Source organism: Quercus lobata, chromosome 11, assembly GCF_001633185.2.
Source record: "Quercus lobata isolate SW786 chromosome 11, ValleyOak3.0 Primary Assembly, whole genome shotgun sequence".
NCBI lineage: Eukaryota > Viridiplantae > Streptophyta > Magnoliopsida > Fagales > Fagaceae > Quercus > Quercus lobata.
In genome coordinates this window covers 56,315,616-56,343,298 of record NC_044914.1, presented here as the reverse complement: position 1 = coordinate 56,343,298, position 27,683 = coordinate 56,315,616, and the positions used below count along the sequence as shown (strand labels likewise).

Below are 27,683 nucleotides of genomic sequence, written 5' to 3'. Positions count from 1 at the left end.
AAGTTTCCCTAAACTACCTGAAAATTTTACTCAATCTGTTAGAAATTTGCCAAATTCAAAATTTAAAATTTTACAAATCTTGGACGTTTGAAACCACAATACCATAGGATCTGTTTCTTTTGTTTTCTGTTTCTTGTTCACCCTTAAATAAGACTCACACACCAGATGTCGTTGTTGAACCGATTTCAAACCTCAAAATACCATAATTTTCGTAGTTGCAAACCTGGATTGTCACATGTTTCTGTAATATATATCCAACTTCACCACCATTATCTTTTCTTAACAATAAAAAATTCAACAACAAAAATTTCATGCACTTGCATGAAAATTTTATTATTCAACGTACAAAACAATAAACTGTTCAAAATCATTTGCCAGAAAAAAGTATTAAAAAAAAAAAAAAAAACTAATAGTAACATCTTTCATTCGTAGATTATGTCGTTGGCAGAGTCTGATATAGACCCATATGAACATTTCAGAATTGGTCGCAACCCTGATGGCACTATCACTCGATATATGAACCTCCCAAGGATCAAGGCAAGCCTTGTAGCCTCTCACGGTAACCCTGTGGTCTCCAAAGATCTCACTCTCAATCCAAAAAACGAAACCCGAGTTCGAATCTACATGCCTACGACCAAACTGTGTTCATCAAATGATGATACAAGAATTCCCATCATAATTTTCTTTGCGGGTTCTGGATGGATCTCAACTAACTGGGACACTGTCCTCGTCCATTCACAATGCTCAGCGCTCACACAAGAAGTTCATGCCATTGTTGTCAATGTTGACTATCGCATCGCCCCAGAGAATAGGCTGCCGGTTCAATATGAGGACGCAATGGATGCGGTTCTCTGGGTTAGAGCACAAGCTTTGGATACAAATGGTGAGCAATGGATTAGAGAATACGGAGATATTTCGAGGTGTTATCTACATGGAAGTAGCAATGGTGGTAACATGGTATTTTTCACTGCGTTAGAAGCAACGAGGATGGAGTTGGAGCCGTTGAGAATTGCTGGGAATATAATGAACCAACCCTTGTTTGGTGGGATGGAAAGGACTAACTCAGAGATGCAAAGCATTGATGACCCGTCGTTCCCCTTGTGTGTACAAGATATGTTCTGGGAGCTCTCTTTGCCAGAAGGTGTAGATAGGGACATTTGGTATTGTAATCCAATGGTGGAGGGTCCTTACACAAGCGCCATTAGCAAGCTTGGTAGGTGCCTTGTGATTGGGTTCTGCGGGGACGCCCTCATCGATCGGCACCAGGAGTTTGTAACCATGTTGGTGAAGCATCAAGTCCAGATCGAAGCACAGTTTAGCAACATTGGTTTCCATGCCATCGAGCTTATAGACAGGGAGACGGCAAACGAACTTGTGGAAATAGCTAAAGACTTCATAAACAAAGCATGAGCTCAATTGTTACTAATGTAAATTTGTTCTTAATTAGCTGGTGATGTTAAATGCTTGACTTGTTTTTTAGTTGATAAATTAGAGAAAACGTATGAATGTGTGATCTGATAATCATGTATACATTTTATGCAAAGGTTAAAAAAAATTATTATATTTTAAGTTTATTTCTTCCAAATGGTGAAAGAAAGAATCTCCTCTAATTAATTTAGTGGCTGTTCAAATGTTCATCCATATATATGTTTTAACTTTTAATTAGTTGAGTGATCTAAATAGGTCACATTATACTTAATTTCATAAATTAAACTTAACAATGGATAAAAGTAATGGAGATTGGAGAGATGATTAGGAAACTTTGCGAATTTTTTATTTTGCAATAAGGGATAAATTATTTAATTTAATTTAGATTGATGTGGGCAAAACTTTTTTAGAAACGTGTTTGCAATATTATTTGCACAATTTTTGTAGTTATATGGCTTCAAAAGGCATCCTTGCTAATTTGAATATGGGAAATAAATTGGATGGGAACGATTATGAAATCTGGCATCATAAATTCCAAGATGTCCTAAATGAACACGATCAAGGTCTTGAAGAGCCTAACCCGTTAATTAGCTGACCCTAATTAAGGTGATATCGAACAACATCATCATGATTTTGTTGAGTTCAAATCTTTTGTCTCACTTTTCCTAATCTACTCTATACTCCACCAATAAAAATTTGTCACATGTTCACCTAATTAATTAAATACTACTATTATTGATTAATGGTTGTATTTAATTAATTAGGTGAACATGTGGCAAATTTTTATTGGTAGAGTATAAAGTGGAACAAGAAAAGTGGAACACAAAATTTGGACTTAATTTTATTGCCTTCGAGAGTTGGCTTTAGAAAAATCAAAGCACACATTTAGAATATTCATTCCATCCTAATTTGTTTATCTTGTCAACCTTTTAAGGAAACATCATTTATTGTCTTGTCTGTTGTATAAAAATATATAAGTTTCCAAAATTATCCTTAAATAAATTTATCAAAAATGGTTTTGAAAATAAAGTAGAGGCATAATAGAAATATTAGTAAATTAATGGTTTTTAATTTTAGAAATAAAACAATATTTTAGGACATTCCAAAATGGAGTAGAGGACAAACAAATTAAGACGAAAAAAGTATTATGCAATACATGCACAATGTTGTGATTGGTGAGCTGGAGGAGTATCAAATACCTCAAGAGATGTGGAAAGCACTTAAGATGAGGTATGATGGGACTTCAGCCTTTAGATATGATGAGAAGTGAAATCTGGCCAAACTATAATTTGTAATAATTTTTTTATATATTAAATTTTAAACTTTGGTCATTTTGTAATATAAAAAAGTACGTCTAGTAAGTTGCACTTGGTAAAGGATAAAAGGATTAAATCAATTGAACCACATTTTTTTTTTTTTTTAACGGAGTTGGATGGAGACCAAATATTAAGAAGAATACAATAAACCCATCTTTTACTAAATCAGGCTAAATAAAGACATTAGGATTTAGACTGAAGCATTAAATTAGGCAGGTAGTAGGCAAATAATTTGTTAATTTCAGTCAGATCAATGAAAGAAATCCAACAAAGAAACAAGTAATCGTAAACTAAACGAGAGATAGAGAGAGAGAGAGAGAGAGAGAGATGAAAGACTTGGTCTTGCAAGTGAATTTGGACCGATTTCAAAAGTCTTGGCTAGAACGGAGGGATATGTAGTGGGCAGGTCTGGTGAGTCGTATGTTTCTCTCTCCTTCTACCATTGGGTTCATGATGGGATTAAATTTGGTATTTTGAAGTCCATTTGCGTCTCATGTGACTATTTCATTAGTATAATAATAGAAGACTAGCAGAGTTATTAATGATTTGACTCTTACCTAAAATTTGGGAAGTAAATTGACTAAAATAAAAGTTCAAGGTGTGTCACATGCAGTTACTATTCTAAAATTCAAGGGATGTAAAAGCATTTTTCTCCTAAATAGTTGAGATAACACAATACATGGAAGGCAAGCACAAAAATCAAAATCTGCATTTGTATCACAGGATTTTGAATCAACGCATTTAAACATTAAAAAAATGCTACTAAAATTTAACAACAATTTATAATTTGAGTTTTAAGGATTTTACTAAAAAAAAAACTATTAGAATTTGACATGACATTTAACATATAATTATTTTTCAATTTGCATATTAATAAAGCTTAAATCCATCCAAAAAAATTCCATAAATGAACAAAAAAAAGGTCATTTGATTTATTAGTATTAACATAAAAAAGGAAAAGTTAGTTATTGATTTTTTTTTTATTGTTTAAAATATCATTTCTATAAAAAAATACAAAATATTTTAAACTAGTTTTTTTTTTTTTTATTAAAAAAACTCTAAGTGCATATAAGAAAATTTTAAATTTTATTATAAAATAAATCTATGATATCTGAAAAATCCAAAAAAAAAAAAAAATTCAAATATCAAGTCAAAAGTTCAAACACATCCAAATCTTTTAACCTACCTATTATGCTATTAAACGGTTACTAAATGAATTATTCTAGAGAGTAGAGAAACGAAAAAAAAATTCCAAACACATTCAAATCTTTCAACCCACCTATTACGCCATTAAACGGTTACTAAATTAGTTTCTAGCTCTAGTTACACAACAAACGTTCAAACATATCCAAATCTTTCAACATACCAATTACGTCATTAAACGGTTATTAAATGAGTTATTCTAAAATCACAACAAAATATCGCAATATCTTCATAACAAGTAAGGTGTTAACCTATAATAAAAGTCAAAGTAAATTAATGAAATATAATATAATAAATTATATCAAGACCCATCACAACTCAAAAACAAGGATATTGTAAAACTGGTGTAACATTATACTGTGTCCTTAGACTTTCTCTTGTTAAATTTAAAACTAACTCCTTGGACTTTATCTTGATAAATTTAAAACTAACCGAATCGCTTTTATTTGTCCCCTCGAATGTTCTCCTAAACCCTTGCTCCTTCCTTTAAAATTAGGCACTTATCCAAAAGTTTCCCTAAACTACCTGAAAATTTTACTCCATCTGTTAGTAATTTTCCAAATTTGAAATAAATTTTTTTACAAATCTTGGACGTTTGAAACCACAATACTATAGGATTTGTTTTTTTTCTTGTTCCACCCTTGAATAAGACTCACATTATTCTGTACAGCATTAGAAAATTTCAAACCTCAAAGAGTCAAAATACCCTATTTTTTCTTCGTTGCAAACCCGGATTTTCTCGTGTTTCTGTAGTATATATTCAACTTCCCCCACCATTATCTTTTCTTAACGATAAAAAATTCAACACCAAAATTTTCATGCACTTGAAACATTTATTATTCAACGTACGAAACCCTGAACTGTTCTACATCATTTGCCAGAAATAAGTATTAAAAAAAAAAAAAAAAAACTAATAGCATCTTTCATTCATAGATTATGTTGACAGATCATTTGGATATAGACCCATATGACCACTTCGGAATTGGTCGCAACCCTGATGGCACCATCACTCGATATATGAACTTCCCCAGGATCAAGGCAAGCCCTGTGGCCTCTCATGGTGAGCCTGTGGTTTCCAAAGATCTCACTCTCAATCCCAAAAACAAAACCCGAGTTCGAATCTTCATACCAACGTCCAAACTGTGTTGTTCAAATGATGATGATACAAGGATTCCCATCATAATTTTCTTTGCGGGTAATGGATGGACCTTATCCAACTGGGACACTACCCTTGTCCATTCACAATGCTCGATGCTCACAGACCAAGTTCATGCCATTGTTGTCAATGTTGAATATCGCCTTGCCCCAGAGAATAGGCTGCCGGTTCAATATGAGGACGCAATGGATGCGGTTCTCTGGGTTAGAGAACAAGCTTTGGATCCAAATGGTGAGCTATGGATTAGAGAAAACGGAGATATTTCGAGGTGTTATCTGCATGGATGTAGCAATGGTGGCAACATGGTATTTTTCACTGCATTAGAAGCAACGAGAACGGAGTTGGAGCCGTTGAGGATTGCTGGGAATATAATGAACCAACCCTTGTTTGGTGGGATCGAAAGGACTAACTCAGAGACACAAAGCCTTGAGGACCCTGTGTTGCCCTTGTGTGTACAAGATATGTTCTGGGAGCTAGCGCTGCCAGAAGGTGAAGATAGGGACATTTGGTGTTGTAATCCATTGGTGGATGGTCCACATACAAGCGCCATTAGCAAGCTTGGTAGGTGCCTTGTGCTTGGGTTCACTGGGGACCCCATCATGGATCGGCTACAGGAGTTTGTAGCTATGTTGGTGACTCATCGTGTCCCGATCGAAGCGAAGTTTGACCATACCGGGTTCCATGGCATCGACATGGTAGATCCAACGAGGGCAAATGCTCTTGTGGAAATGACTAAAGAATTCATAAACAAACCGTGAGCTCAATTGTTACTAAAGTAAATTTGTTCTTAATTAGCCAGTGATTTTAAGTGTTCTACTTGTTTTTTAGTTTCTTATAAAAAAAAAAATTAAAAAAAAAAAACTTGTATTTTAGTTGATGAAAGAGAGAAAATGTATGAATGTGTGTTTCATTTTATGCAAAGGTAAAAAATATATATTTCGAGTTTATTTCTTCCAAATGGTGTAAGAATCTCCTCCAATTAATTTAATGGCTGTTCAGATGTTCATCCATATATATATTTTAACTAGTCGAATAAGTCACATTATCCATAATTTCCTGTTAAATATGGATAATAGTAATAGAGATATGATTAGGAGGAAACTTTGCAATTTTTTATTTTGCAATGTATATACACACACTAGCTTTATCGTATGCGCTTCGCAAAAAAAAAAAAAAAAAAAAAAAAAAAAAAAAAAAAAAAAAACACTTTGTATTTTATATATAATTTTTAGGGCAAAGTTTAGTTATAAAATTAGTTGTAGCATAACTATAACCTTACTTAATATCTTTTTATTATTTAACCAAAAAAAAAAATCTTTCTATTGAAGGTAAATTTTGACAAATTTACCATTAGATTACACCTTCTTCTTATATCCTTCATGCTTGCAAAATTTCTAGAAAATTAAATATCAATAGCTATGTCATCAATAAATTGTTTAAATTGCAAGTTTTTATAGTTTAAAATTATGCACAAAATATAAACTTATAAATCATATAATAAATAATATCCGATTGACATAAAATTTGACATGTGTATTAAGAGCATAAAGAACATGCAATGATCAATAGTTAGATTTTCAAAATATTTAATAATGTTAATTTTATTGAGTAAGGTTATAGTTTTAAGTTACAACCAATTTTGTAGTTAAACTTTGTCCTAATTTTTATTTTGAAAATCTAATTTATAAGTGAATAAAGTAATTTGAAAATTAATAGGAATGTGACCCTAGGATGCGTTTGGTAAACTGTAATAGACATTATAATGTAATAGATATTCCTATAACATAACTATTCAATTGTTTGGTTATATTTTTATTACAATGAATAATTATTCATTATAAATAGCTATTCTTAAAAATGAGGAATTATTATTCCTTATCAAAAGTACTGAATATTTATTCATTCACCTTATGTAATAACTATTTTTAAAAATTTCCTAAAAAGCCATTAGTTACCACATCTTCAAAATAAAAGAAAATAAATTTTCCTTATTGTTAATTATTAGCTCTATTTTGAAAATCCTAAAATACACTTATTTTAGGAAATTTTACTTAAAAATGATTTAATTACACTTTCTTTTTATATTCTACTAAATTGTGGATGCATATTCAAGATTTTATTCCTAAATGGTCACCAAATTACTATTCTCATATAATAATCATTACAGTGTACCAAACATGCCCCTATTTTTTAGGCAATATTTCAGTATGAGTTAGAGTTATATTTTTATCAATTTTTCTTTAGTTTTGTCTCTACATAAATATAAGGGTGTAGGGACATTTTTGAATAAAAAAAATGAGAAACTCAAATAGGGGAATCCCTTTAAATAATAGTATATATATAAAGCTAAGAAAAAAAAAAAATCCAAATAGTCATTAATTAGTACTGTCCAATTTTGTACCATGTTTCTCTAATTTCTTCTTAATTTTGATGTCAAATGAATTATTCAACGCAAAATATAATGAGGAATTTTTTTTTTTTTTTTTTTTTTTAGTTTTAATGCATGAATTTACACTATTGTGAGAACGAGAGATCCAACAAGTTAAAACTTAAAGAGATTATAAATTTTTTAAATCTTGGGGCCAAGTGACCTTCATTCATAATGCTTAGTGTGGAAACCAAGATGAATACTTCATCATCACAATTATTAAATGTTTCCGTGTGTAAACACAAGTTACATACTAATATATATTTAAAGTTAAAGTTTAGAGAAAATTCAATTAGATTTCAATTATGGACTAATTTTGTGTCATGTGTCCATTTAAGTTTTCGAATCTTTATGCCAAGTGAGTTAATGAATATAAAATACTAAGAGTTCAATATATTAATGAACTACAAAATAAAAATAAAAAACCAATCATATATCTACTCAAGAAAAATCACCACACAACAAAGGTTACCACATATTCTATGTTATTAAAAATTAGAAGAAGAAAAAAGAGAGCATAAGTAGTATTAAAATTAGGCAAGAATTTTAATTTAACATGCAACTTATTACAATTACTTTTTTCTAATAATTTGACAAATTATATATATTTTTATGATAAAAAAAACCATGTTTATTAATTTTTAAATGCATCTATGTGCATGCATGAGTTACAAGCTAGTAAGGGATAAATTATTAAATTTAATTTAGATTGATGTTGCAAATCTTTTCTAGAACATGTGTATAATATTACTTACACAATTTTTGTAGTTATATCTTATATGGCTTCAAAAGGCATCCTTGATAATTTGAGTATGGGAAATAAATTGGATGGGAATGATTATGAAATCTAGCATCATTAGATCCAAGATGTCCTAAATGAACACGATCGAGGTCTTGAAGACACTAACCCATTAATTAGCTGACCCTAATCAAGGTGATATCGATCGAACAACTTCATCATGATTTTATTGCCTTCGAGAGTTGGCTTAAGAAAAATCAGTGCACACACTTTACAATATTATGCAATACATGCACAATGATGTGATTGGTGAGACGTTGGAGGAGTATCAAATACCTCTAGAGATGTGAAAAGCACTTAAGATGAGGTATGGTGGGACTTCAGCCATTAGACCATGCAGCTTGGCCATTAGATCTACAAGATGCTCTCTAAGCATACCAAGAAGCAAAATATAGGAGTGAAAAAGGTACTCTCTAACTTAATTAGTTTCCCATTGTGTTTTTGCAACCATTCAAGTTATGGTTGCTCATTCTTCTCCTATATACATGCAACAATCAAGCATGTAGCATGGGACTAGGTCAAATTTGTGAAATGCCATGGGATACCAATTAGGATAACTAATAACATAATTATTAATTTCAATGGACAGGTCTATTAATAAAAGTGAACATATATAGCTAGTAATAAGACATGATCTCCATGTTTTAATTACATTCTTAATAAGAAAATAGCCCAAAATTGAGGATGAAAAAAAGAACTAATAAATTGAAATCCAAATATTTATATATATATATATACACATATATTTATACAAGATAAAAATTCTACTCTAACCTAATCTAAGTGTATATGTGTGTGAATCTCCCTCTTAGAGACTTGAATTTCAGTCCTTCCTCTCACAATTTACAAGCACTTAATATTTATAGAGTGACCATCACACCAAAGATGCTCAGTGATCCAAATATTTATCTTAACACACATCTTTAATAAGTAATAATTAGTTCCAAGATCCAACAAACTGCCAAAAGATCTATTGATAAAAGTGAACTTTGAAAAATGACGAAGGGAGCATGCATCCACTGATTCTTCTTCGATAACCTCAATACTCCTCAACTCTTTCCTCTTCACGTTGTATACAAACAACTTGTGGCAAAACTGTATCATGATTATTTCAACTGAATAAGAGTGCGCACTATGGTATATTGCAAGAGGTAAGAACTTATCATGAACGAAACTCTTCAAACTTGTTGGCTTGCAGGTCATCGATGAAAGGCGTAATGTATATTGCTTGATCCAAATAGGTTTAAGTTTATCCCAACCCTTCAAGATCCAAAAATCAAATCTATCCTTGGAACTTGGACTAGCATAACAAAGAAATCCATTGAAAGCTAATAACTTGCAATTGAAGAATATTGTCATGTTGCACAAGCTGGGTTTAGACGGCAACTCAATTCTTTTCCCAAGCTTCTCACTTGATATGTCTATCGTTGACACATATGCCATCAGATCTGTTTCAGTTTTTGAAATCCAATTCAGAACCCCATTACACACAACTCTATCAAAGTCTACTGTGGGATAAGTTGGAAAGTTTACTAGGAAAGAAAAGTTCAATTCCCTCCAAGTAGGAGCTTCATTTACTTCATCATCATTACTATCCAGAACATATATATAGCACTTCACAATATTATTACGCAAACAAAAGCAAACGACCTTGTACTTTTGGATGGAAACATCATGTACCAATGAATGGTAGTTTCTTGAACTCGTTAGTGGCACAAGAGGGACGGTGGTCATCTGGTCATTGCTATTATTATAGACGTGGAGATTGCTATAATTTGTAGATTTGTGAAGTATCAGCCCATTATAGGCATCTTCAATTCGAAAAAATGTGCACCAGGAATGTTCTAATACTTTACCTGTCCAATTGCCATTGTTGACATTCAAAACTAAATATTGAAGCCGATGAAATTTTCTAATGATGAATACTTGCTTAAATTTGTGGACGAAAGTTTGGATCATGAATCATTCTAAACCAACTTTTGCAAACCCTCTCACATTGGATAAGGCTTTCTGCTAGCAATCTTGCTAATGTTTCCAAGATGACATCTTGACCCAAAGAGCAATTTTCATCTGCTATGTGAGAATGTGATTCATTTTCCATGATCAACTTTACTATTGAAGTTTTCACTGCAATTTAAAATTTAAAAAAAAAAAAATATGAGTTACAAGTATTAAATTACCGATTGTCCAAAAAACTTAAGCTATTAAGAAATTGTGAGTTTAATCACTTAACCATAATATTCTAACACCCTCCTCACTTGTGGATCTAAACTTTCTCTTAATAAGTGGAGGCCCAACAAGTGGAAATTTAACATTTTAAATGGGAAATAGAGTTAAGACAATGATCGAACTCAAGATCTCATGCTCTAATACCATGTTAAATTACTGATGGTTCCAAAAGCTTAAGTTATTAGGAAATTGTGAGTTTATTCACTTAAGCATAATTCTAATAACAAGGAACCAATTTTAATTATGTTGACTACCTTTCTTATAATACCCTTTTGCTATGTTTCCCACCAAATTTTAAAAAATTTATTAATAAAGGAAATAAGAACTTTGATTAGTTAAAATGAAGGCAAAAAATAGGTTTTTATTCTTATTTTTCTAGGCATAATGGGGCATGGGGGAGTGATAGAACCAGAAACATGATGCAATACAAATAATGACATTAGTCATGGGTTATCACTTAATACCTTAGAGCATTCCCATTGGATAATACAAACAAAAAAACACTAAAACTCTATATAGGTGTTGCTATTGCATTCTTTAGAGCAATTACATCAGTTTGTGCAAAAGATTTCGTCTATTTTACACAAAAAACCTACTTTTTCTATTTTACACTATCACTTTTACAAAACACCCACATCAGTTTATCTATTATACACACTTTTTTATTAAAATAATATTTTCTCTCACTTTTTTTTATTATTTCCCACCTACCCCCACCTAACCCTTCTTTTTTCTCTGAATAACCCCTTCTTCTTCTTCACACCATCCTTATCTCTATCTCTGCCTCTCTTTCTTCTCCTTCTTTTTTTTTTTTTTTTTTTGAGAATCTTTTTCTTTCCTCTTCTCCGTCAACCCATTACAGGCACTCCATCAACACCGATCTCTATCAACCCATCACCGATCTCCATCAAAACCGATCTCCATCAACACCGATCCAATCAATTCGATCTGATCCAATTTTGTTCCAGTGGTTGATTTTTTTTGTTGATTTTGTGGTTGATTTTTTATTTTGTAGTTGATTTTTGATTTTGTGTTGTGGGAGTGTATGTATCAGAGGAAGAAAGAACATGAGAGGGAGGGTTAGTTTTGCAAATGAAGAAGAGAGAGAAAAAAATGAGCGAATCAGAAATTATTAAAATATTTCTTGCACATGTTACAGTAACCGTGCATATATGCACAGTTACTGTAGTAATTGTGTATTTATGCACAATTTTACATTCACTAATGTGGATATTTTTTTTACTCAAAATGTGTAAAATCAATTAGTTTTTTCATTTTGCACAGATTGATATAATTGCTCTTACTTTTAAAGATTATTCTAGTGTTGTGTATCTTTGTGAAAACTAATATTTTATACTCTCTCCTTTGATTTGTCTGAGAAGAAGAAAATAACACTAAAAAAGTACGTGGGAGAAAAAGAAAATATATTATTTTAGTGTGATGATAAAATGACGAAGGTAGCATGCACAGTTACTGTAGTAATTGTGTATTTATGCACAATTTTACATTCACTAATGTGGATATTTTTTTTACTCAAAATGTGTAAAATCAATTAGTTTTTTCATTTTGCACAGATTGATATAATTGCTCTTACTTTTAAAGATTATTCTAGTGTTGTGTATCTTTGTGAAAACTAATATTTTATACTCTCTCCTTTGATTTGTCTGAGAAGAAGAAAATAACACTAAAAAAGTACGTGGGAGAAAAAGAAAATATATTATTTTAGTGTGATGATAAAATGACGAAGGTAGCATGCATCCAATGATTCTTCTTCGATAACCTCAATACTCCTCAACTCTTTGCTCTTCACGTTGTATACAAACAACTTGCGGGAAAACTGTATCATGATTTCAACTGAATAAGAGTGCACACTATGGTATATTGCAAGAGGAAAGAAATTATCATGAACGAAACTCTTCAAACCTGCTGGCTTGCAGATCATCGATGAAAGGCGTAACGTATATTGCTTGATCCAAATAGGTTTAAGTTTATCCCAATCCTTCAAGACCCAAAAATCAAACCTATCCTTGGAACTTGGATTAGCATAACAAAGAAATCCATTGAAAGCTAATAACTTGCAATTGAAGAATATTGTCATGTTGCACAAGCTGGGTTTCGATGGCAGCTCAATTCTTTTCCCAAGCTTCTCACTTGATATGTCTAATGATGATACATATGCCATCAGATCTGTTTCAGTTTTTGAAATCCAATTCAAAGCTCCATTACACAGAACTCTATCGAAGTCTATAGTGGGATGAGTTGGAAAGTTTACGAGGAAAGAAAAGCTCAATTCCCTCCAAGTAGGAGCTTCATTTACTTCTTCATCATTACTATCCAGAACATATATATAGCACTTCACAATATTATTACGCAAACAAAAGCAAACGACCTTGTACTTTTGGATGGAAGCATCATGTACCAATGAATAGTAGTTTCTTGAACTCGTCAGTGGCACAAGAGGGATGGTGGTCATCTTGTCATTGCTATTATTATAGACGTGGAGATTGCTATAATTTGTAGTTTTGTGAAGTATCAGCCCATTATAGGCATCTTCAATTCGGAAAAATGTGCACCAGGAATTTTCTAATACTTTACCTGTCCAATTGCCATTGTTGACATTCAAAACTAAATATTGAAGCCGATGAAATTTTCCAATGATGAATACTTGCTTAAATTTGTGTACGAAGTTTGGATCATGAATAATTCTAAACCAACTTTTGCAAACCCTCTCACATTGGATAAGGCTTTCTGCTGGCAATCTTGCTAATATTTCCAAGATGACATCTTGACCCAAAGAGCAATTTTCATCTGCTATGTGAGAATGTGATTCATTTTCCATGATCAACTTTTCTATTGAAGTTTTCACTGCAATTTAAAATTAAAAAAAGAAAAAAAAAAGTATGAGTTACAAGTGTTAAATTACCTATTGTCTCCAAAACTTAAGCTATTAAGAAATGGTGAGTTTAATCACTTAACCATAATTCTAACACCCCCCTCACTTGTGGGCCTAAACTTCTCCTTAATAAGTGGAGACTCAACAAGTGGGAATTTAATATTTTAAATGAGAAATAGAGTAAAGATAGGGATCGAACTCAAAATCTCCTGCTCTGATACCATGTTAAATTACAAATTGTTCCAAAACCTTAGAGCATTCCCATTGGATAATACAAACAAAAAAACACTAAAACTCTATATAGGTGTTGCTATTGCATTCTTTACTTTTAAAGATTACTGTAGTGTTGTGTATCTTTGTGAAAACTAATATTTTATACTCTCTCCTTTGATTTGTCTAAGAAGAAGAAAATAACAATAAAAAAGTACGTGGGAGAAAAAGAAAATATATTACTTTAGTGTGATGAATTTTAAAATAAAAAAATGGGATGTTGGGTGTGTTTTTAAAGTGGCAATATAAAATAAATAAAATGTGTTTTAATAGTACAAAATGCATATTTTTTTTTTAAGAAGCTAATAGAAATGCTCTAAGATAGATATGAACTAATCATTATGAACTTTCCATTTATAGGCTATAATGAACTCCATATTTTGATATAAAATTATATGAAAAATTAATTGAGATAACATAAATTTAAGAGGAGAATAACAAGTTTAACAAATTCGATAACCATTTTCTTTAGAAGATGGAAAGTCTTTAGAACCCCACAAGAACAACTCCTAAAATAAAACATCTTCACACACATATACACTTAAATTACCCATATTTATAACTATACAACAACAAAAATTCTGTTTTGGTTGAAAATGACTAAGGAAGGGAGGTATCTAGCCCATGAAAAATGATCTTAGTTTCATGAATAAGGGAGGAGGTTTTGAATCAAGATTCTCTTTCAAGAAGAAACTGGTAATGTCACTAAGCTACAAGACCGTTGGACATTCTTCAACACTTTTACTAAACGATAAATCATAAATGAAATAAATTATAGTCCATTAAAAAGTTAAAAAAATACATACCTGTTCTTCTTTTTTTTGTTTTCTTGATACAAGTCCATACTAGTGCTATTCTGTCTAGAAGGGAAACTATAGGGAAAGAGACGAACAATACACTTGGCATCCTTGGCACCTCAATATGTTTAGAAGATCTTTTGATGGTTTTCTTTTTTGTTCTATGTGGTGATTTTTTACTTTCTAAACTTTTCGCATTTTAGAAAATTATATTTGCACTCATTGCCAAAAAAGGAAAAAGAAAAACACAGAGTGTTAGAATTAAAAAACTTTGACCTAGAACTTATCTGGGGTACATGTCACACTCTTGGGAAAATCTAGAGAGAAAGATTGTACGGCTGAGTTTAATTACAACACCCTTGCAAGTAGGGCGAAGGCTTTTGACCACAGCACATATATGTATGTCATTGAACAGGGTAGTTGTAAAAACGAGTATGGAATTGGTTGTGGTACTAGAAGTCCAAAATTACTCTATTTATCAAAAATTTCATGGGATTATAAAATATTTCCCAGCTTGAGAAATTATGTGAAAAAAAAAAAAAGAGAGTTATAAGAACTATCAAATTTACTGTAAAATAAATAAAAGATTTATGAGCTCATGTTATAATAAATATAATTAGTGCCACATCAACAACATAATAATTTAAATAAATAAAAAAGAATAATAAAATAATTTAGTTATTAATTAGTCAAATGTTTAAAATTTTACACATGATTTTGAAAGATTAATATAATAATAAAATTTGTAATATCCCTAACATAACTCTTTTTTCTTCGCAATCATTAGGAGCCAAAGCTATAGGTTGAAACTCAAAAAAAAAAAAAAAAAAAATTATATTTTTGTGCTAATTGTCAAATCCTACAATTTCAGGAATTTCCTTATGAGATTCATAAAGAGCTCTCTTTAATCTTGACTCTAAAGCCTCATCCTTTTTAATATGGTGGTTCATAAATTATAACCCTTCGTGAATCTATCGTGGTGAGGTATTATAGCATAAAAGAATATAATATTATTTTATTACATAATATAACATGACCTGAGTAATTTAGTGTTTATTATTTTATTTCTTATTTTTCTTCTCATATTATTCTCTCTCTCTCTCTCTCTCTCTCTCTCGATTTTTTATTCTTTCTTGCGACTCTACTTTATATTGATGGATCATTGTGATTTTTAAAACTTTATTTTGGGTCCATACTTTTTGTTTTTGTATTTTTTTAGTTCCCCATTACAAGTAGTATCTCTATTTCTCTTATAATTTCGGTTTGATTTTTGTTTGAGTTAATACTTAATTATTTTGGAAGTAAGAATATGTGTTTATATCAAAACACATTCTTGACTATGCTAATTACATATAGACATTCAATCCATTTTGGTCTGTTTCAGTCCACTTCATCTATTTGGTCTAATTCGGTCTACTTTAGTCCACTTCCGTCATTTCAGTATACTTTGGTCAATTCAGAAAGATTTGGTCTATTCGGTCCCATTCCGTCCATTTGAATCACTTCGCTCAATTTTGGTCCATTTGGTCTTCTCCGGTCCTGTTTGGTCCACTTCTGTCCAATTCGGTCCATTCAATCCACTTTGATTTATTTGATCCATTTGGTCTATTTCTAATCACTTTAATCCAATTTGGTGTACCTACTTAAGAATGGAAAAATACAACTTTGGGTTGAGAGTACTATTAATTATTTGAGTAATATCAATTGTAATTATATAATAAGTTTTGGTTATCATGATAATCTCCTTAAGAGAATTAGAATTTGAATAATAACTTTGAAACTTAAAAATTTTAATTGTACTAAAGGTCTGTTTGGATAGAACTTATTTTGCTAAAACTGAAAACTGAAAACACTGTAGTAAAATAATTTTTAAATGTGTGAAAGGTATCGTGGGACCCATTTTCAATGAAAAAATTGCTGAAAAGTGAAATTTGTGGGTCCCATGAACAGTGCATGGATGCACTATTCATGGGAGAATTGGTCAACAACTGTGGCTGAAACGAAAAAAAAAAAAAAAAAAAAAAAAATGTTGAAAACGCGCTAGAGTTGAAAACGTGGACGTGGACGTGGACGTGTATCCAAACGGATACCAAAAGAAACTGGGAAAATATAATGTATAATAACAATAGTTAGAAAAATGTGGATCATTTCAAAAAAGAATAATATCGATAAAAAACATAAAATATATATATATATATTATTAAATTATATATTTGTAAAAATAGAGTGATGGAAATTAGCTTTTGAAATTATTTAATTTTTAGGGAGAAAAAATTATGTACAATAAAATTTAAAGAATAAATTATATATGTAGGAACACTTCCCGCATTAAGCAGTTTTTGTCCGCTTTGGGGAGCCAGTCCCTCACGGTTTTGTCACGAAGGGGTAGAAGCTCAGGATTTTCACCCTTTGGGCTTGACACCCGAGTCCCACATCGCCTAAGTAACCCTCCCACTCATGGTCACTCCAGAAGCTTATAAACCATGAGTGGGAGGGTTACGTAGGCGATGTGGGACCCGGGTGTCAAGCCCGAAGGGTGAAAATCCTGAGCTCCCACCCCTTCGTGACAAAACCGTGAGGGACTGACTCCCCAAAGCGGACAAAAACTACTTAATGCGGGAAGTGTTCCAACAATATATATTCAGTACAAGTTTCTTATGAGTTTTGATTATCATATTCAGTATAAATTTATTTAAACAAAAATCATACAAACATATGTGTGTGTGTGTGTGTGTGTGTGTATTGCTTGAAAGTAATGACTTTAAAACAAATGAGTAACTGCCTTAAAGATTAGATTATATTCATAGCCTTCATGTTTAGAAAGACTTTCACTTAAATTTAGCCAAACCAAAATTATTTGAAATGCTACATTAATGTGGCTCAACAACTGTATAGCAATAATAAATATTATGCTTAAAATTTTAGATATTATGAATTTGAAATCTATGTATTTTTTAATAAATTTAGATTTAAAATAGGTGTTCTCAACCCAAACAAGTCTTTTCCCTATACGTAACTCCACAAAAATGGATCAAAGTGGACCGAAATGAACCAAATTGGACCAAATGCAGCAAAGTGGACCGAATTGACAGAATAAGACTGAATGGGAACAATTTGGACCGACATGGACTGAATAAGACCGAAGTAGACAGAATAGGATCGAAGGGGACCGAATAAGAATGAATGGACTGATTAGGATTAAAGTAGACATAAGGACCGAATAGGAACAAATTGGACTAAATTGGACCGAGATGGACCGAATAGAACCAATGTGGACAGAATGAATCAAATAAGACCAAAGAGGACCAAATGGTCTGAATAGGACTAAAATGGACTGACTAGGACCAATGTGGACCAAAGTGGTCCTAATAAAATTGAAGTGGACGGAAGAGGACATAGTGGACCGAATTGGACTTTTAAATATATATCATTTTTATTTCATTTTAGGACTCATATTTCTAATTTTTAATGTCTATTTTGTTTGTATTTTTTTAATTCAAAACTAAAGAATTTAGCTCAAATATAATAAAATTTCATATTTTTCAACTCAAAAATTATGGAAAAAATAATAATGTTTGAGCTAAACTTGAAAAGACAATATATAAAAACAACCTTTAAAAAGAATCAATTTAAAGCTCAATCAATCCAAAATGAATCGAAGGGGACCGAAATTAACCAAGTGAACCAAATTGGACAGAATGAGTCCAAAGTAGACCTAATTTGATCGAATAGAAATATTTTAAATTTTAGAAAGAGCAAATTGTTTTCAACAAATTTTAAAGAAAAAAAAATTATACATTATATTATAAGTTACAAAATAATTAATTATTTATTTCTACACATCGTATGAGCCTGCAACTAGTTAAATTAATATGAAGATCCTACAATTTATATAGTACTTCTCTTACTTTCGGGAAAACCTTGAAATACAAGTAATAATAATAAAGCACGCTAGCGTTTGAAACATCCTTGCAACTTGCTAGTAGTGAGTGCAACTTGCAAGTAGTGAGTTCTGACTTCTGATTGGATGCATTAAAGTTTTTATTTTTTATTTTTTTTGATAGAGTGAAAAATTTTAAAACCACTAATAAACCCAAGTGATAATGAATATGATTTGTACCAATATCACATCAAATATATATATAGTTGGTCTTGAGTTTAAAAGTTTACACTTCAATTTGTGATATTTCTGGTATTACTCTTTTTTTTTTTTTTTTGGCTACTAATTGCCAAATCCTACAATTTCAGGAATTTTCTTATTAGATCCATAAAGAGCTCTCCTTAGTCTTGAGTCTTGACTCGAAAGCCTCATCCTATTTAATATGGTGGTGCATAAATTATAACCCTTTGTGAATCTATCGTGGTGAGGTTCATTTGATATCAAAACTGCAATGTGTCAACAAGTACATCTGATGCCACAAATCAACAATTAGAATTACATTCTCATATTGTGGCTATCCATCAAAGAAAATAAAAGGGCTTAAATAAAAACTGAAAAAGTATACACTTAAGTCATGGCATCTTCTTGCCTATATATTAAGACCATCTGCAAATGTTTAAACCTCAGGAGATAACCACCTTGACGAGCGCAAAGATATGTCTGCTACATTAAGTTGTTAAATGTGTCAATTACAGAAGTTGGTATTGCTGTTGAGAAACTCAACCTGTGAACTCGGGGCCAGATCCTTTAGTGTAAATGGTGCTGTATGTCTAATTGTAACAGTGCCCCGTCTACTTCGAAAACAATTCTTTTGCCTGGACTCGTTTTCTAATCCAGTTAACATATTCTCTCCCCATAAACTGTCCATTAAATGAGAGACAATCATTCGTGCCAATTAATAAATAAGAACTCATCACTAAGTTACTCTCAAAAAAATTTCAACAGTTTTAAGCAACCAATATTGAAGGTGGTTCTGGTGATGTTACAAGACAATAATGAAGTGTAAGTGGTCACTACACTAACCTGTTTTTGCATCAAGCACCTTCAATACCAAGCTGCTTGAGGGAATCTGGACCAACAAGGAATACACGCCTTGAGGTTTGGTACCGGAAAACAACTACTCCTTTATATGCTGTCCTTGGTATACCATCCTGGAAAATTGAGTAAAAGCAAGAAGATAAGCATGGCTTAAGCTTTTATGAAAAAGCAGCAGAAAAATCAGTTTCAAATAAAGATAATACAAGCACATTTGCAACAACACATAAAGCCAAAGAGGCCAGATTAAAATAATTCAGCTAGAATTCTGTCAATGTGCTAGTTTCCTAGTGCAAGTATTGGAGTGTGTGAGAGAGAGTGAGATCAACTCCAACTTTTCATTGTTTCCTTATGTCAAGGTGAAAACAAAAGCACCATTAGGTTCATTACCACACACTTGATTGAATGCTACATTCAAAATAGACCCAAAACATTACAAGTCTGACAATAATAGCTAGGCAAAAAGGAATTATCCAACCACTCGATAATAAGAATGCCAAAGAGGATTTCAAAATCTTTTGAATACCAAGTTCATCACTTCCTCTGCGCAATGATAACAGAAATTGTATGCAATTATTTAGCTTAAAAACTCTGCTGTTATTAATCAAAGCTCTAGCACTAACAAAGTCGATGGACAAAACAGGAATTATCCACCATATCATCCACTACATTCAAATAAAATCGAACATTTTAGTGCCCATATGAGTTTAAATGAAAGGAAATGTATGCCATAACCGTGAGGGATTACCTTCCACTCTTCAAAAATTCCAAACTGGTTTGCGATGCGTTCAAACTCTGGTTGGTCTTCGTACTGTATTCGTACATCACCATCTATATTATATGCCTTCAGAACAACATCTGTTCCGCGGACAGGTTTAGCCTTTTTCACCATGTCACCAAAGTGCTTTGTGAACTTCTCCTAAGAAGATTAGAGGATATTTTATATAACCATAAATGTAACAACGGCTGCAGTCACTTCAAAAAGAACTAAGATATATTTTACCTCCATCAAGTAGCTCAAATCCATGGACTTCCAGTCAACCTTTTGGAAAGAAAAGGAAGAATCTTTAAAATTTAAAATGTAAAAGAAACGAGTACTAAATCAAACAAGACAGAATAATCAGAGAGAAATTGGTGCTAACCTGGACATCATTAAGCTTAATTGGCTCAAGGTATTGTTTAAAAAACTGCCCCATACTAGAACCCTACAAGAAATCACGTAAAGACTTCAAAAGAAATCCATAATAAATCCACATTGATAAAGACAGCTACATCCACATTTTTTCAATGGTTAAGTTATGCACTCAGAGGGTTTTGGACCCAAGACCTCACCCTAGACCTTGCTCTTACAAGGGAAGGAGGTGCCATTTGAACTAGAGCTCATTGGCATGGCTGCATGCACTCTAGGTTTACTTTAATCACTGAGTTAAGTCACTAATATTCCTCAGTGAAACAACAAAAATCAGCACAGCATTTAGCATCAAACTTTAAATGGTACTTCAAAATTCTGAAAATGGGTGATTTTCAAATAAAGATTCAAAAGAAGTAGACATCTAACAGTATATTATCCATTAAAAAAATTTGTTGACTGCATATAACCAGGTTGAATTGTCCAATGTAAACACACAAACATTTAATTCACTACGTTAATTTCCTGAATATTTGCTGTTGCAAGGAACAATTTTAACTGTCTAAGAAGATTTGGTGGCATCACTGATAAATTTCAAGTATTTGACTGCATGCACATATAATAATAGACATTCACTGACTAAATATTCCAATACATGCTTGCATTATCAGCAAACCTCAGGTGGGGGATAATGAAAACCTAAAAACCAAATAATAATAATAATAAATAAAAATAAAATAAAAACCTTAACACATAAATCAATACATACATGCTCACCAAAATTGTAGGTTCTGCACACTTCTGGACGAATAAATTGTCGACCTTTGTGATTCTCTTTTAACCTCAACCAGTCATCCCAGTAAGTAAGGTTTTGTTAAAGAAAATTTTAAACAGAGATGCATCAATATGTATGGATAGTTAGATCCAAGCACAAAAGTAAATTAAAACAAGGATATGCCTTAGGCCATTTTGGAGACAGCTCATCCCATATAGATCTAGTCAGCATCCACCCAAGTCCAGGAAAGAAATTTGAACGATAGAGTGCATCTGCAGAGCACATCAAATAGCAGATCAGGCAAACAAAAGTACAGGAAAGTTCTGTTTCAATAATTATCAAAATATTATTTAAACATTAGCAAATAAAATGTCTAATCAACGAATGATACTTAAAGGGGGATGAAAAGAACTTACAAGGATCATGCACAAACTGCTTTTGTCCATTGTCGTTCCACGAGGAAACAGCCATTATGGACCTAGCATGGTTCAAAATCAAAAACATGATAAAAATCAATTTTGGAAGTATAACTCAAATAAAATGATATCCATCATTTAAAAGTTTTGAGTTCTCCCAGAAGACAGTACTTATCCTTGTCGAGGAGTGCTGCTGCAGCCTCAAAGTAATCAAAAAAGTCGGGTGCAATTTCCATATCATCTATGCACAGAGATATTATTTTATCAGTATACACTTGTTCCACAAACTTAAAGGAATATTATAAGTGAGAGAAAAAAAATAAAGCAACAATGTTTCACCTTCAAGTATGATTACTCGGCTTAAGTTATGCTTATAGAACAATTCATCCAATGCCCATTTGTAATGACCTAAAAATAAGCAAGTACATAAGCAGTGAAGTTTATAGAAGTTATCAAAGAAGGAGCAAAATATCCTTACGAGCAATTTTATAGTATGCAACCATCTCTCCAGGCCTTTCAGTTTTCGGTGGTTCAGAATCCAAGTGCTGCAGTGAAATGAAGTCAGTGTTCAAGGTAATCTGGACAGCTCTCAAGTTAAGGCTATTCCTAAGGACATAAGTTGATGATTGAACATTAAAATCACTTTCTAATTAAAAGTATATGAGTATACCAACAAAATCAAATCTTTATATAACATGATAAACTTGTCTCATGTTCATTTAAAAGCACTGCCAAGGAAAATTTACTTTGAAGATATATGATACATACAGGACAGTTTTAAAACATCTACATGTTTGACAGTTGCAAGCAATCCCTACTATCCAGTGGTATTTGACCACGAAAAACAATTTCACAAAAGCACAACAGTTACCTGCATATATGTCAGCTGATCATAACTCAATGCCTTCCTTTTAACATCTGGATGTGATCCATCCTGAGAGAAAATAAAAGCCACCATGCTTGGCGGTGAGTCTCTTCAAAATCACAGCTTAAGGAATAACATAGTTTTAAGGGCATCAAGCATGCCCATAACGCAAACCTTAATTTGTAAAACAGCACTAACAAGCCTATAAATGTAAGTACCTGGGATACAAAGACAGGATACTTCAAAGCAACAGAACTTTGATATCTGGAAAATGGAGAATCATGCCAGAGGGTCAGCTGAAAATATGAAAAACTGAGTTAAAAGCACAAAACATAGAATGCAGTGAACATACTTTAAGACAGAATTAATTGTCCTCTCTAAATAATCTGCACGATTGCATGCCATAATCACAACTGCAGCCACCGGCACCTAATAAGTTTGGCAGACCAACTTGTGAGAAGGATTAGAAGCAAAGACCCGAAACAACAAACATGATTAGAAAACATCATATTTCATCAGAACCTGTACTTTGTCAGTCAGTCTCTGTAGGCCCTTTCCTGAAATTTAACAAGAGAGGATGCTAAGTGCCTTGTGTCAAACAGGAAATTTCATATGATATCAAAATGACATAAAAGAAAAGAGCCTGAATGCAACAGCAAAGAAATCTACTCAATAATTTGGAGATTCACAAGTAAGGAAATCACCAAGTAACCAATTAATTTAAAAACAAAAAACTAAGGTCGATTGGCCGTAAAGAGAGCAGCAAAGGAAATAAATCTGCACAATCCATAGAAGACAAACATGAATAGAGAATTGCCAATGTCTTTCAAGGCTAAAGCATTCTTCTTCTTCTTTTTTTGATAAGTAAAATATTTTATTTGAAAGAGAAGCTAGTATGAATAAGCAAAGTTTTCATTGAACCACTCCTAAATCATTACAATATGAGATTCAAAAGATCTAAAAATTTAGAAAAGATGATGCAGAGACACTACCCAATGTAGTCAAAGATCTTAACATAGATTGCATAATGGGCGTTACATGCCATTAAATGTTCTATTGTTCCTCTCTTGCCAAATTGTCTACAAAACACATAATTGAACTGCTTTCCATATTTTCGAACTCTTGTGACGATGAAATCTTCCTTGCCAACATTCTAGCATCTATTGCACAGTTTTTGGCATAACCCAAGCTACCTTGAGTTTAGCAAATACAAATTACCAATATCCCAAGCCACTAAACAATGAAGTAAGAGGTGCTCAACTAACTCCGTACTATTCTTGCACTTAAAACACCAATCAAAAACCCCAAGACTTTGTTTTTGAAGATTGTCTGCCATCATAGTTTTATCCAAGTAAAACACCAATCAAAAACCTCAAGACTTTGTTTTTGAAGATTGTCTGCCATCATAGTTTTATCCAAGTTATAAAAAATAATAATAAAAAAAATTTTAAAAAAAGAAAAAAAGAAAAAAGAAGAAGCAACTTTCTAAGATACTGTCCTCCATTAAAAATTGTACTCTTGTAGATTCTCTAAGAAAATCATTGTACTAATGTCAAACCCCAAACTTTCTATCCTTAGTCAAGCTCTAGGATAATTGATCCTCTTGTTATTAGACGGAAAGTTTGAATACTACAAATCAAACAGATTCTCCACAGAATCTAATTCTTAATCCTGAAAGGACCGTGTGAATTAAGGATTCCAATGCCATGTACCTCAATTATCAACAAGATACATGGTGATTGAGAAATCTTATCCATTATTAATCTAAACAAGTTAAGAAAGAACTCTTTGAGAGAGCAATCCTTACACCAATGGTCAAAGCCAAGATGAACTCAGGAGCCATCTCCAACCATAAACCTAATAAGTTCAGAAAAAGTATTGCACACTCCTTTAATACTTTCCATAGACCCCTAACTACCACCTTTGTCCAACAGCCATGTTTCTCCATATTTGCAAAAATGAAATGTCACCAAAGATGTTCATTCTCGACTCCAAACCTCCGCAACCATTTCTTTAAAAGGGCTTGATAAAAGTACTCAATTTTCAAATCCCCAATCCTTCCCCCTCCATTGGTGAACATGCCTTACCCCCAATTCACTAGATGGAATTTAGAAACATTGCCCTTCCCTCCCCACTAAAAATCTCTCTTGAAGTTTTCTCAACCTTTTTAAATACAAATCGGTATGGTAAAGAATCACATGGAGTACGTAGGAAGGGAAGCTAGTTCTCCCCGAATGCCTTTGAGAATGTGAACTCAGATTCATCAAATGATGAAGACATTTTTTTGGGGGGGGGGGGGGGGGGGGGTATGCATTGCCCTCTCTCAAGATTGGTCTTTGAAGCTCTTTTTATTTCAAATTAGCTATTTTCAAGTTTCCAGCCTTTTGCCAGCAATTAAAATTCACATATAAGTAGAAATTTTTTTCCAAAATGTAAACAACTAAACCATATTTTTAATTTGATTCGATATATTTGGGAAGGATTTACTTGTGTACATACATTTTCTTAAAGATTACACAACCTGAACATATATACATGCATGCTTTGAAAGCATAAAGGGAATCACTTAATCAATATCCACAAATTTTCAAAATAGCAGTGATTATCAGATGTTATGCATGGGGAAGGAAATATTAAGAGATAAAATAGACTTAAAAACAAGAGTTATGTTTAAGTATTGATAAACACGCACTTTCAAGTTCTTCAACAAGGCCCTTCAGTTGTGCACACTCTTGCTCTCGGCGTTTCCTTTCTTCTGAAATAGAAGCAGTCTTAAAAGAATAAGTACCAATAAACTCTCTGTTAATTATTAACAACTTAGACAAAGAGAAACAGAGATAATGAAGCAACAAAAATAATCCTTGTCCAGATCCTTGTGAGGAACTACATATATGAAATGTTTTCACTTTTTGACAGGGGAACAACAGCGGACAAAAAATAGCCACAGAATGACCATGCAATGCCCAAGGAAGATCAAGCAATTATGCAAAATTGACTACCACTACCATGGGATCACGTATGTGTTATGTCATATGCGAGAAATTTATCTCAAGTGTTAAAGTTAAATATGTGCCACAATCATAGTGACAATATGACCCAAATCAAAACATGGATTTCATTCGATGACCTAGACTGATTGCTCCATAAGGATTTTAACAAAATTTCCCCAATACAACAGCAACAACCCAGCCTTAGTCCTAATAATTTTGGAGTTGGCTATGGATCCTCAACAGACTAATCACAGTTAGCCACATGTATTGTTTTTCACCATTCTATCATATCCAAAGTCATACTCTCTATTACCGCCTTAATTAACATGTCACAGTTACAATTCCAAATTAATCAGAAACATTTAATGTAACTCATATCTAGATGATGGCCACATTCTTCAACCATTATGTGTATCTGCTGATCACTTAATTACCCAAAAACTTTAACACATTACAATCACTGAATCGTGACCAAACCAATGGCTCCCCAAACTTTCTCATAGTCTAACACATCTCTTGGAAGAGACCTTGTAAAACCAGTAACTGATGCGTGATGTTCCTAAAACAAACATCTATAGCAATATCAAAATTACAAGAAAAAGAGACAAAACCACACACCCACCTTCAAGTGCCACAATTCGCCCTTGTTGCATGCTTATTTGATCAATTAGTAATCGCATTTGAGTCGTACAATGATTCTCTTCTTCAACCTTTCAAAAAAATAAAAAAAATCAATGTGCAACCCCATGATAAGTTTATTAATACCCATAAAATTCTCTTTTAACAAGCATCATGATTAGACATACCGCAGCAGCAAGGCGATCAGCATATTCTGTTTGTGTAGCGAACAGTCTCATCTATTCAAAATCAAACCCAAAAAAAAAAAAAGAGGATTGAGAAAGCTAAAAGCTTTGTAACATAAATACCCACCTTACAAAATTGTGAAATGAAAAGTCCTACTACTTTTTCAGAGAGTATTATTGAGTGATATTCATGGCTTTAGCAAAATTGGCACAAAACAACAACAACAACAAAAGGAAGCAACTTGAGCGTGAATTCCGAGGAATCGATAGTGGTACCTGGATGTAGATGAAGGCCACGGCTGCAACGACGAGAAGGAAGCGATAGTCACAGAAGACCATGTTCGCCATTTTTTTTTTACCTTCTTTGAGAAAAATTGAATTTTTTTTATCAAAAATTTTACTATGAATTTGGAAGAACTAGAAGCTAAGCTAAAGCTAAAGCTTCCTCTGCAAAACAAAATATTTAGTTTTGTTTTGTTTAGTTTTAGGAAATGGTTTAAGGTTCAGAATTTCATTTCATTTCTTTAGATCCGCGTGCGTTTACCCTCGACTTGGCTCTGAAGAGTCAGTCAATTCACTCTGTTTATTACTACATTTTTTTTTTTTTTTTTTTTTTGAGAATCAATTTTTATTTTATTTTATTTTTTACAACCTAGAGTATCTAGACCACTTTGACTACGTCAAGACTATTCTCCAATATCTACAACATTACTTTGGTGCGTTCTTCCATAAAATATATATATATATATATATATATATATAAATGTTTGTGAAAATATAAATGTTTGTGGGTTGAGAGAGGGTAAAGACCGAAGTTCAAGTTTCACACATATATACACTTAGATTAAGTTATAATAGAATTTTTATTTTGTATTTAAAAAAAAAAAAAAAAAAACTATTTTGCAATATGTAATCCTGTCTTATGCTCCAGGTTGGTCAAATATGTTAATAAGAGCTTTCAAACCCAAAATCTCATAAATATCATAAAATCTTAGGCTTTGTGGTGCAATGAAGCTTTTTTTTTTTTTGGTTCTTTTTTGGTCTAATGTCATAATTTTTCTTTTCTTTAAAAAAAAAAAAAATTGGATAAGTTTATTTTTAAAGATATGGATTAATAAGAAAGTGTCATATTTTGTAGATATTTTAAATAAAGTTAGAAATATATTTTTATCGGATTGTTCTTAAGTTTTTTCCCCTATTCAACCTAAGAG

General features: G+C 32.2%; 4 protein-coding genes across 5 annotated transcripts; 2 read left to right on the top strand and 2 right to left on the bottom strand.

Moving 5' to 3' along the window:
- The first annotated feature begins 435 nt into the window (after positions 1-435).
- LOC115967216 (probable carboxylesterase 9) lies at positions 436-1,410 on the top strand. The gene has a single exon (XM_031086273.1). The coding sequence runs from the start codon at positions 436-438 to the stop codon at positions 1,408-1,410; it is 975 nt and encodes a 324-aa protein (XP_030942133.1).
- Positions 1,411-4,883: 3,473 nt separating this feature from the next.
- Positions 4,884-5,861, top strand: LOC115967215 (probable carboxylesterase 9). The gene has a single exon (XM_031086272.1). It carries the CDS (start codon positions 4,884-4,886, stop codon positions 5,859-5,861), a length of 978 nt encoding a protein of 325 aa, XP_030942132.1.
- Positions 5,862-12,276: 6,415 nt separating this feature from the next.
- LOC115967214 (putative F-box protein At3g10430) lies at positions 12,277-13,398 on the bottom strand. The gene has a single exon (XM_031086271.1). It carries the CDS (start codon positions 13,396-13,398, stop codon positions 12,277-12,279), a length of 1,122 nt encoding a protein of 373 aa, XP_030942131.1.
- Positions 13,399-18,872: 5,474 nt separating this feature from the next.
- Positions 18,873-27,053, bottom strand: LOC115969117 (alpha-1,3-mannosyl-glycoprotein 2-beta-N-acetylglucosaminyltransferase). Of its 2 annotated transcripts, none has more exons than XM_031088686.1 (19): positions 26,749-27,053; positions 26,476-26,526; positions 26,292-26,379; positions 25,372-25,434; positions 23,208-23,236; positions 23,032-23,108; positions 22,898-22,943; positions 22,686-22,748; positions 22,293-22,359; positions 22,154-22,222; positions 21,986-22,055; positions 21,815-21,876; positions 21,580-21,670; positions 21,393-21,486; positions 20,637-20,699; positions 20,498-20,536; positions 20,243-20,413; positions 19,483-19,610; positions 18,873-19,319 (listed from the first exon to the last, which is right to left on the bottom strand). In XM_031088686.1, exons 1-18 carry the CDS (start codon positions 26,818-26,820, stop codon positions 19,494-19,496), a joined length of 1,332 nt encoding a protein of 443 aa, XP_030944546.1. In that variant the 5' UTR covers positions 26,821-27,053; the 3' UTR covers positions 18,873-19,319; positions 19,483-19,493. The 2 variants fall into 2 exon arrangements, with proteins under 2 accessions (XP_030944546.1, XP_030944545.1); XM_031088685.1 differs by having other exon boundaries at positions 23,202-23,236; positions 26,749-27,052.
- Between the last annotated feature and the right edge of the window lie 630 nt (positions 27,054-27,683).